Here is a 12,203-nt window from a genome sequence, read left to right on the forward strand (position 1 = left end):
AAAAAACTGAACTTGTAGAAAATTAAAATTTAAACAATACATGCAAAGTATAAATTTAATTTTTCCTTTTCTTTTTTTGGGAGGGAAGCTAGACATTGGGCTCAGCTGGACATGGAACTTGCACATGATGGGTATGCATTCAACTATTGAGCTACACACCAAGTTTTTCACATTTTTTATTATTAGATTTGATGGTGTACTCAGGCAAATTAACAAAAATCTGTGCAATTATTTTCAGTAACTTTGTTTTTTGCAGTGCAGATAGCAGACAATTATGGACAGTTTCTAGTCCATGGCCCGCATTGAATAGCAGTGTACAAGATAATAAATTTTAGAGTTTATGCAATAGAATTTTGGGCCTCCCAAATCATGGGAAACCGAGGCCAAGATGATTCATGAACAAGTTAACAAGTGTACAAGGAAACAAATATTTTGTTAAAGACAATAATCCTAAATATATATCTCTGAACATTTGAAATGCATTGTTTGTGGCTTTATTTTTTTAATTAATTTCTTTTGCTAAAGATAAGTTTTCCCAAGACTGGGCATGGTGGTGCACATCTGTAATCCCAGCACTTGGGAAGCTGAAAACAGGAGAATCACTACACGTCTGATCTGTGTAGTGAGACCCTGTAGTCCCTGTAGACCCCGCACTAAATACAAAAAAAAAAAAAAAAAGGATAAGTTTTCCCAAAGCAAAGTTTATTGATTTCCTGCATAAAATCCAGCTGAGAGATTCTTGTTAAAGCATGTCCTCAGCTGGGCATATAGGCACATGCCTGTGATCCTAGCACTTGGGAGGCTGAGGCAACAGCATTGCAGTGAGTTCAAGGCCAGACTGAAGTCTGTAGTGAGATCCTATCACAAAAAGATCATATACTCAGACCTATAAAATCACAATATTGATAAGTGGAGCCTAGGCATGTATAGTTTTAAAGTAAGTCTCTGTTCTTCCTCCCCCAGGTAATAATTCTTATTATAGAGTGTTATTGCTATTATAATTTTAGTTGTGTATATGCATGTTAAACAAATGATGAAATGGAACAATTAACAGTACTGTAAATTTTTTTTCTAGTTATATCAGAGGAGGAAAATGAGCTAGGGCTCTTTTTAAAGTTTCAAGCAGAACGGGATGCAACGCAAGCCGGCAAAATGATGGATGCCACTGGCAAGGCACTATGTTCCTCAGCCAAGCAAAGGTTTACCATGGCTTTCATCATCTTTACATTTGTGGTCAATATGGCAATTTTGACATATGTACTTACATTTGTATATTTGCAGAGGAAAGGTCATTGATCACCCCAATAAAAAGTTATTACAGTATATAACTGAACTATATAACTGTTTTGATGCTTAGCTCTTAATTATTAATTTTGTATTTAAAAGAAGTATTTAAAAATTGGTATTCTTAGCTAGGCATGGTGACACACATCTGTAATCCCAGCACTTGGGAGGCTGATGCAGGAGGATCATTGTGAATTTGAGACCAGCCTGGGCTACAAACTGAGCTCAAACCCAGTGTTAACTGCATGGCGAGACTGTCTCAAAAAGACTAAAAACAACAAAAAGTTGGTATTCTTGGTCACCTAGTTCCTAGAAATAGCTTTATGGCTGCATTTCTATTTCTTAAATGTCTTAATGTAGAAGAGTCACAAGATGGATAATTTTAAAACTATTTTTCTTTCACTTTTTTTTTTTTTTTTTTTGGTAGTGCTGGGAAGCAAAACCAAAGTCTTTTTGCATAGTGTCCAAGTACTCCAGAACTGAACTATATAAATGTATAAATATCTCTGCTACAAAGAATCTCCTATGATTATTAAATATAGACAGACTCTGTATTTCAGAAGAATGAAAGCAAGCTGAGGCCAGCAGGATAGCTCAGCGGACCTAAGCACCTGCTTAGGCAAACAGTGACTGGGGTTCGATTCCCGGCACTACATGACATGATGGCCCCACCTCTGGGCACTCTGAGTTGGTCACTGAGACCAGGCATGGTGGTGCATGCCTGTAATCCCAGAGCTAGGGAGGCTGAAAATAGGAGGATCACTATGAATCCAAGCTGTGTAGTAAGACCCTGTATCAAATACATAAAAAAATAAATAAATAAAAAAGCAAGCTGAGCGTGGTGTTGCATGCCTATAGTGCTAGCTTTCAGAAGTTTGAGGGAGGAGAATCTCCACTAGTTCAAGACTAGCCTGGGCTACATAGTGAATTAAAGTCCAGCCTGAACTACACACTAAAACCCTCTCTCAACTTTCCTTCCCTGCCACCCCCTTAAAAGCAAAAGAAAGAAAACAGGCCTTCTCAGGCCTGTAATGATGATAATCCCACTTCTATGGCTTTGTTCTAAAATTCCACATCAGTGTAGAAATCCATCTTGAGGAAGTGAGAAAGAAATAGTACTGAGAGCCCTGAAGGGCTACTATGTCAAAAGTAGATTTGATTTGTTTCTCAAATTCTTGCTTTGTTTTCATCCTTATCTGCTAAGAACTCCATATTAATTAGTTCTAGTGTCTTCTCTGCTCTTCTAAAGATTTTCCTATATTTGTCAAATGAACGGTTTTATGTTGCTTGAATTGGATACTTTATGAATGCAAGTCCTCTGTTATCCTCAGAACTCTTCTAAATAGAAAGTTAATTTGGAAGATTATACAGGGATTATTATTGCTAATGTAAACATTTTGTATTTCCTAAAGTAAAATAGTATAAAAATACCTTTAATAATTTGAAGTTAGTAATATAATCTTTGCTTTCTGAATTTTTGTCCATCCTATTAATTTCCTATTTGTAGACTCATGTTTACAGAAAATATGATCTATGATTGATTTAAACTCTTCTTTTGTTTTGTTTATGGGATGTACAACTCTAATTTTTACCTCTCTGCCACTAGATTGGCTTTGTGTACTCCTCTGTCTCGTCTTAAGCAAGAAGTAGCAACATTCAGCCAAAGGGCTGTGTCTGATACCTTGACAACAATTAAACGGATGGAGCAGGCACGTACAGAATACAGAGGAGCTCTGCTGTGGATGAAAGATGTATCTCAAGAACTGGACCCAGATACTTTAAAGCAAATGGAAAAGTTCAGAAAAGTATGAAATTATATCCCTTTCTTGATACATAAAACACAGAGATGATACAGAATAACTTAAGGAAGATTATATTAGACTAGTTTTGAAAAATCTGTTTTATTATAAAATTTTGGTTGGTTGACATAGAAAATGCTGTCACATATTAACTCTTTGAGTGGCATTTCCCCCCATCGACCTTCATTATTAATTTTTTTATTCACCTCACAGTAGCTCTAACTATACTTTTTTTCTTTTTTTTGGTGGTGTTAGGGATTAAAATCAGAGGTACTCCCTCACTGAGTTATACCCTCAGCCCTTTATATTTTTCATTTTGAGACAAGATCTCACTGAATTGCCCAGGCTGACCTTGAACTTGTGTTCCTCTTTTTTTTCCTCTTGAGTAGCTGGGATTATAGGTGTACACCACTGTGGCCAACTTCATACTTAAAATATTGCTTACCAGGACTTTTGAAAGTTGTTTGCAAGAATAAAATAGTTTTTACCACAGGAAAATATATAATTTAAGTAAAATTTTATGTAAAATGATTATTAATGCTAAGAAAAAGTAAAAGTTATCACATTTTTCATTTACCTAATAAAATTTGAATTAATCGAATATTTTACTTTATCAAATTTCTTCTGTCACAATATAAAATTTTACCACAAACCTTGTAAGCAACTATGTATAGGTATGTGTTTTTGCTAGATAACTCATTATAAATTATATCCCTTAGATTTACCATATATGGGTATTGACATTAATTTCAGATTAATTTAATATCTAAGGAAGCTATAATAAAACTTGTAATATATCTTGTGCCAGCTGTTGAAAGTGGTTTGTCTCATTAATTATTCCCAACAGGTCAACCATAACCACCTCTTACACTATCCCTCTCACAATCCTTGACAGAATTGAGTTCAAGGGAATGGTTGAGCAACATTGTTGATGCACTAATTACCACTGAATTTTACACTTCAATATGGTTAATTGTGTTTTGTGAATTTTACCTTAATTAAGGGGAAAAAACTGAACTATAACCCAAATTCTCATCTGGACCCAAAAAGCTCTGCACAGTTTGAATCTAGTCCTTAAGCCAGTCTTGTCTTGTTCTTGCTTCCTGTGCTCTAGGAAGGATATGCTCTGCCCTATTCCTTCCTCTTCTGTGCACATGATAAGCTCTTTACCCCCTCTCAGGACACTTGTCCTTGGTGTGCCCTAGTCCTGGAATACTTCCTCAGAGTCAGCACAGCCTTCTCATCATCTTCTTTTCCTGATCATGCGATAGTGAGCATAAAGCCTTCCTTGGCCATTTTATTGAAAGTAGTTTCCCATTTCTGTTCGTTTATTCACTGTCTTTCTGAGCTGAGATTATTTTATGTTTATGTACTTCTTTTTCCTTATGCCTCCTTTCCCAAGGATGATGGGGGAAAACACAGGTTTGTTCACCACAGTATTCCAGTGCCTAGAGCAGTGCTTTGTGCAAGATAGACACCTTATAAATGTTTGTTGTCTGAATACATTTAGAAGCTGAGTATACTACCTAATTACACCTGACTCACCTTAAGTCTTAAGAAATATTATAAATATCTGGATGATTCAGGAATATTGCTTCTTACCATTTTAATTAGGTCCCTTTCCATTTATTCTTCTGTTTTTAGATAAATACTATTCACCTTAGATGCTTCTTTTTATTTGGAATATTTTTTTCTTATGAACTATATAATTTCCACCTGTCATTCATATTAAAGATGTCTGCTGGAAAGAATTTCCTACAGTTGCTAAAAGTAATCAAAAGCTTCATCATTAATCATGGACTATTAGTGATACAGAGAAAGGAAATTGGTATTATTTATTAGAATTCCATGTATCTGGCCAGGGAGATAGCTCGGTGATCTAAGCACCTGCCTGACAAGCACAAGGACCCAGGGTCGATCCCCAGTACTGATTGCCATGCCAGCCCCATGCCAAGCCAGCCACCAAAATTGGGCATGGTGGTATACACCTGTAATCCCAGCACTGGGGAGACTGAGACAGCAAGATCACTATGAGTGTGGGCTGTGAAGCAAGACCCTGTACCAAATAAATAAAAGATTAAAAAAAAGAATTCCATGGATCTGAAAATATTTGTTATGAACTAAAGTGATAGCTGTATTACTGGCAGTAATAATTAACATTTGTATGATTGCAGGTACAGATCCAAGTGAGAAATAGTAAAGGTTCTTTTGACAAGTTAAAGAAGGATGTTTGTCAGAAAGTGGATTTGCTTGGAGCTAGTCGCTGCAACATGCTGTCTCACTCACTCACTACCTACCAGGTACCCATCTCCATGGTTAACATGTCCTTGTAGTAAAGAGAAGTGGTAAAATTTCTTTTTAAAGTTGGATAAAGCATGCAAAAAATTATATAATTAGCCGGGGAAATAGCTCAGTAGAATAAGTGCTTGCCTGGCAAGCGCAAGGGCCTGAGTTCAATCCCTGTTGCAGCAGAAATAAATAAATAAACAAAAAATTATATAGCTAATCAGATTTCTTTGACTCCACCATAGATGATTTACTGAGGTTATAGCAACAATACAATTCTAAACTATATAATTTCCATCTGTCATTCATATTAAAGATGTCTACTAGAAAGAATTTCCTACAGTTGATAAAAGTAATCAAAAACTTCATTATTAATTATGGACTATTAGTGATACAGAGAAGAGAAATTGGTATTATTTTTTAAAATTCCATGTATCTGGCCAGGGAGATAACTCAGCGGTCTAAGTGCCTGCCTGACAAGCACAAGGACCCAGGTTCAATCCCTTAGAGATTATCTACTCCACTAACTCATGTTACCCTCCTTGGTGTCCTCTAGGGAGAGAAACTTTGGAACTTTGGAACCATCTCAAGTTAAAATTGCAATGCCAAATAAATAGATAAAATTAAAAAGGTTCACTTGAAAATAAAAAGTGACCATCTGTGCAGCATAATGTCTGAAGCACAGGAGCTATTAGCTAATTGTCCTTTATTATTTCCGCTCATCACCTTTGCTTTGAACTTTGAAGCAACAAGAGAAATGGAGGCTAAGTTCAGGGTCTGTTAGCCCCTTTTCACCGAGAGCTGCTCAACTTCTGGTTTTGAACTTTTCCATGCAATTTCATTTAAAGCAAAGATAATGTGGCTCAAGGAGTTTGAAAGCTTTGTTAATCATTTTATAGATGAGAAAAGTGAAACCTAAGAGAATTAAAGAAAATCGCAGGGTTGAGTTTAAAAAATCTTTTTTTCTAATTTTAGGTCATATGTTCTTTTTACCCTGTCAAGTTGAAATTTTGTACACTAATTCAGAATTCTCAATTATATTTACATTATCCTAAGTCATACATAGATAATATAGGAAATACATACATATACATATATATGTAAGATATATATATATATATATATATATATAAATATATATATATATAGATAGATAGATAGATATAGATAGATATAGATAGATAGATAGATAGATATAGATAGATAGATAGATAGATAGATAGATAGATATAGATAAAAGAATGATAAAGGAAATAGTTACTTGCTGCTTTTGGGAGTCTGCTTAATTCAGTTCAGTACAGTGGAATTTAGGATTCAGAAAAAGATGCACTTGAGGGGCCAGGGAGATAGCTCAGTGGAATAAATGTTTGCCTAGAAAGCGCAAGGTCCTGAGTTTGATCCCTGGTACCACCAAAACTAAATAAATTTAAAAAAAAAATATTCACTTGAAAATAAAAAGTGTATGACCATCTGTGCATCACAATGCCTGAAGCACAGGAGCTATCAGCTAACTGTCCTCTGTTCTTTCCACTCATCACCTTTGCTTTGAACAGGAACTTTGCACTTTGAAGCAACAAGAGAAATTTCCAATTATTTGAATTAGCTTGAGAATACATTTTGAGGGCAAGTCAGTTTTGCCCTCTAAGAAAGGCCAAATTCAATGATAAGTATTTTCTCTGATAAAAACAATGATGTGTCCTTACCAACATAAAGATTATACATATATTTCTCCTTATGTAGAGGTTGATATTTCCACACCTTTAATATATCTCTTTGGGATTCTCCAATATTCTGATCCGTGGGCTTTTTCTCTTAGCTGCAGTCACTTGTAGGTTGTTCCAGTGTACATATTCCAGTGCTATAAATAGGTAGACACACATATATGCAAGCATAGGTGCTCATTTTTGTGCTAAATTATGATTTATGGTTAATTTTTGTTCCCTAACTTGGACAATTGAATTTAGTTCCTGATGCTTCTTTCTCAGCAATTATTTGTCTACACTACAGAGGAAATGAAGTAGTGAACAAATCATGGAGGTAAAGCAGAACTGTCACCTTTGCTTTTTCTACAGAGAACATTGCTTGGATTCTGGGAGAAAACAGCTCGAATGATGTCCCAAATCTATGAGGCCTACAGTGGCTTTCATCCATATGATTTTATAGCTCTCAAGGTATACTTTTCCCCATGCTTTCTTGCGTAGCTGTGTTATACTTCATTTGAAACTATTGTTTGAGCATTGAAATGTATTTTTTGTAAAGTATATTTTTTGAAATTATTTTTTGTAAAGTTTATTTTCAAAATCATTGGAAGCATTTTTCTGCACTCCTTCAGCCAAGAATCAGCACTGCATTTGCCTGATTACAAACACTGCTAGCAACACTAAAATCCAGGGTAATGCTGCTGGCAGGCTCAAAATAGTAGTAAGATAAAAGGGTGGGAGCTCATGAGAACAAAATTAAAATGTAAATGCATTAAGAAAAGTATGGAAAGGAAAAATTTAAGAAGAGCAAGTAATGGAAAATGATTGTATATTCTCAAAAATGGTCCCATTATCTACCTTACAATTTCAAAAGTTAAAAACAAATTTCCTTGTTTTACTTTTAGACTGATGCCATAGATATGACTTAATACCCAACACATATCAGTTACGGTCATGATATGATGCATGTTTATATATATATAAAATTTCTAAATGTTCTAAATTTGTATTTAGAACAAGGTCTCACTACATAGATCAGACGCGTAGTGATCCTCCTGTTTTCAGCCTCCCAAGTGCTGGGATTACAGGTGTGAGCCACCACCCTCAGTCTCAATCACTGTCTCAGTGCACCCCAGGGGCGGGGCTGGCACAGCACACCAGGGCTCAAACCCCAGCCACTACACTCTGCTGAAGCAAGTGCTTTAGTCCACTGAGCTATCTGTCCAGCCCTATATAATGTATTTTATATAAAAATTTTATTACAGTAAAACATATGTTGCCTTTCATCCTCAAAATATTTTCCCTTTCTTTAAAGGTATGTCCTATGCTTACTATTTTCTCAAGCAGTTTTTGAAGGCATCTTTCATAAGTGTCTTCACAAGGTGTAATAAAAAATGCAGTGAGTGTTGCTGAATGCCATCCCATAATGAAAAATCAGGCTTATAAAAACATTACAGTATGTCCTTATTCACCAGACCTAGCACTGTGTAACTTCTGGCTCTTCCTGAAAATCATGATCAAAATGACCATGATTCAGGACATCAAGAAAGACAGAACAGCATATCTAAGGATACTCCTGAGAAAGGACTTCTAGAACTTCTTCAGAAAGTAGCAAGAATAATGGCCCAAGTGTGTTCAAAGTGAGGGGCAGCTGAACATAGTGGTACATTCCTATAATTCCAGTGCTCAGAAGGCTGAGGCAGGAGGCTTACCAGTATTTCAAACCCAGCATGGACTACACAGTGAGATCCGGTCTCAAAAAATTAAGAAAAAGTAGTATGTTGAATGGCATTATGTATTTTAATATAATTTTATTTTATAATTTAAACATTCATTAAAAAACATTCATCATAGTTTTTGATCCAATCTTATATACTAAATGTAGCTAAAATTATAGCTAAAGTTAACATATTAGATCAATACTTCATATAGCAATTAGTGTAATAGTTGCTCTTTGGCTGTGATTATGCTGCTTTTGATATTTGTATATCTTTCAGTCACCTTCTTTACATGTGTTGTATCTAGTAGGGTTGTACTATCATAGTTTTTTCTTCAATTGTTACAGACTAAACTTGAGGGGTTTTTTTTTTGTTGTTGTTGTTGTTGTTTTTTGTTTTTTTGCAGTACCGGGAATTGAACTCAGGACTCTGTGCTTACCAGGCAAGCGCTTATTCTACTGAGCTATCTCCCCAGCCCAACTTTAGGACTTTTTAATTTATTTGTTTTTTCTTATTTTTAGCAGAGCTTTAAAGTATTTCTGGTGAGATTCCCAAAGATAGATGTGTGATTTGTGATGAACTCATATCTTGCATCCATATATTACACTGGACTTTGGGATAAATTTTTAAGTTATATTATGACATGGCATCTTCCAGTCCAAAAGATGCCCTTGAATTTAGTATTTTGTTTGTTTGTTTTACTTTTTCTATAATAAACGCTTCACTGAATTCTGAGTTTAGGTACATTTTATATTTAATTTCTGCTCAGATTTGAAACTGAAAAGTCTTTAGATACATTTAAAGCATTGTAATATAGGTTAGCAACAGTTAAATCTTCTATGGACTTATCACGAAGTTATAAAACCAACCTGTCTGGGGGTCAGGGAGATGGCTCAGTGGAATAAGCACTTTCCTAGCAAGCGCAAGGGCCTGAGTTCAATCCCCAGTTCCACACACACACAAAAGAAAAACCCTGTGTGTAGCCCCCATCATAGTTTGTCTAGTTCCATGATAAACAGGCATGATATGGGCCTCAGTTCAGACTACATTAGCATACATTTCTCATATCTCTCACTCTTGAATTCAGAATGAATCCATTTTATATTGTTCTCTAAATCCTTAATTATTTATTTGGTATAAGGTCTCACTATGCAGCTCAGATGTGTAGTGGTCCTCCTGTCTCAGCCTCCCCAGTTCTGGGCTTACAGGCCAGGATAACAAACCACCACACCTGGTTTCAGGGCTGGCACGGCAGGCGGTACTGGGGATTATACCTGCGTCCTTGAGATTACCAGGCAAATGCTTAGATTGCTGAGCTATCTCCCCAGCAGCCCTATATTGTTCTCTAGAATTCTTATTCTCATTTTGTTTGCAGAGAAAGAGAGAAATAGATTCTTTCTCTCTACTTAACACTAAATTTCTTATCCTTAGCGACTACAAGACACTCCAAGCAAGCTTACTGAAGACATCAAAGAACAACTAGAAGACACTTTTCTTACTGAAAAAATCAATAAGTAAGCAGGCAAACACTACATATTATGTTGTAGAAGTCCTGGATACAACCTTATAATATATGTGCAAATAATTGTTGCTTCTCTAATTCACCGAATCTCTGTTATTTTCCCAAATAACATTAAACATTTGTTTGAGGTAATATATCCATGCCTTTTACCTTCAATTATTTTCTGTTCTGTATATATGCTGTGTATATTACCATTTAAGTGGCAGGGAAAGGAGATGACATGGATAACAAATAAGCTCTAGTGGTTATTTCAGGTTCCTCATTTGGAACACTACACATTGTAGTAAGAGCCACAGGTACCTCTAGTGACACTCAGAAAGGGCAGCAAGAAAAGGCGAGGGATAAGGACTGGCATCAGTGAGGTATGCCATTAAAAGTCCATCTCCAGATAACACAGATAGAACTCAAATTGGTTAATCACAAACATTGCCGTGTTCTTCACATTGCCTGTTTCCTTTTTATTATATCTTCCCTTATGTTCCTCTCTGGGCTGCCACTTAATTTTAACCAGACTGACTCAGTAAAACAAAAACTGAGAAATAAGGGCCAGTTAAAAAAAATCATTGTTGAGTTGAAGGTCATCCTAATTATGCATTTTCCCATTTTTTTCCATTGGAAATCCAAACAAATTTTTGGCTAAATTGAAAACATAAATGTTTTAGGATCAACATTTGTCAAATGTCTATTTATAAATTAATTTATCTTCATTATATATTGACACTTAAAATCATGTGCTAAATGTATTAGTAATTATTTTACATTCTCACATTACATGGATGCTTTATTCAAAATTCTCTTCAAGATTATGAAAGCAATATTTTCAATTAACACCTTTTTAAGCACTTTACCTTCTCTTCCATCCAAATTGTTTAAATGGAGTAGTACTCTACTGTAAAGATAAACTTGAGCATTCACAGGTAAATGAACATAATTGACACTATAATGTTAAGTGAAATAAGTCATACATAAAAGCTTAAATATTGGATGGTTTCTCTAGTATGAGAAATTCAAATATGAATGGATGATACATATGCATGACAGAGCAAATAGAAGATAGATAAATCGGAAGTAGTGAGATCTTTTTCAAATGGATGGGGAGACAAGAAAGGGAGGGAAGGGAAAGCAATGTAAAAGAATTAAAAGGAAAAAATGATGAAAATTGCACTTTTGCAAATAGAAAGAGGACCAAGCGTTGTAAGGAGCAAGGAGAAGTAGAAGGGGTAGAGGACAAAAAATATATATATGTACCAACTCCCCACAATAAATATAGTCATTATATATACTTCAATTAAAAAGACTAATAAAAGAAGAACCATATATATATAATACTGTCATTGGAAATCCCAAGCTAATTGTAAATTTCCATAGCTCAGCAGAGTTATTCTGTAGTATTTGCTAATAATACTACAAATTATTGCTTTGAAAGTATCTTTAAAGGTTTGTTAAAAACAGACTTCAATAGCTCAGCAGATTAAGGGGCCTGCTTAGGCAGACACAGTGCAGGGACTGGGTTTGATCCCTGGCATGCTATGCCAGCCCTGCCCATGGGGCACACTGAGACTGAGATTGAGACTGGCTGGTGGTGTGTGCCTGTAATTCCAGTGCTTGGGAGCCTGAAAACAAGGATCATTATGAGTCTGATCTGTGTAGTGAGACCCTGTAGACCTTATATTAAATACAAGCGAGTAAGCGAGAGAGAGACTGGGGAGATAGCTCAGTGGTGTAAATACCTGCCTGGCAAGTGTACGTTCCTGAGTTCAACCCTGCTGCAGCAAAAAAGAAAGAAAGAAGGAAAGAGGGAGAGAGAGAGAGAGAGAGAGAGAGAGAGAGAGAGAGAGAGAGAGAGAGAAGAGAAGAGGAGAGGAGAGGAGAGGAGAGGAGAGGAGAAGAGAGA

The 12,203-nt window shown here is 35.7% G+C and overlaps 1 protein-coding gene across 1 annotated transcript in view; it reads left to right on the forward strand.

Moving 5' to 3' along the window:
• Positions 1–12,203, forward strand: part of Ica1l (islet cell autoantigen 1 like) — a 127,814-nt gene that overhangs the window by 47,038 nt on the left and 68,573 nt on the right. The window contains exons 4-8 of the mRNA XM_023710078.1: positions 1,076–1,199; positions 2,891–3,089; positions 5,258–5,383; positions 7,442–7,540; positions 10,219–10,301. Of these exons, the coding sequence (XP_023565846.1) occupies positions 1,076–1,199; positions 2,891–3,089; positions 5,258–5,383; positions 7,442–7,540; positions 10,219–10,301 (631 nt within the window). The remainder of the gene's footprint in view (positions 1–1,075; positions 1,200–2,890; positions 3,090–5,257; positions 5,384–7,441; positions 7,541–10,218; positions 10,302–12,203) is intronic.

Source organism: Octodon degus, unplaced genomic scaffold (genome assembly GCF_000260255.1).
Source record: "Octodon degus isolate 3935 unplaced genomic scaffold, OctDeg1.0 scaffold00016, whole genome shotgun sequence".
NCBI classification, from domain to species: domain Eukaryota; kingdom Metazoa; phylum Chordata; class Mammalia; order Rodentia; family Octodontidae; genus Octodon; species Octodon degus.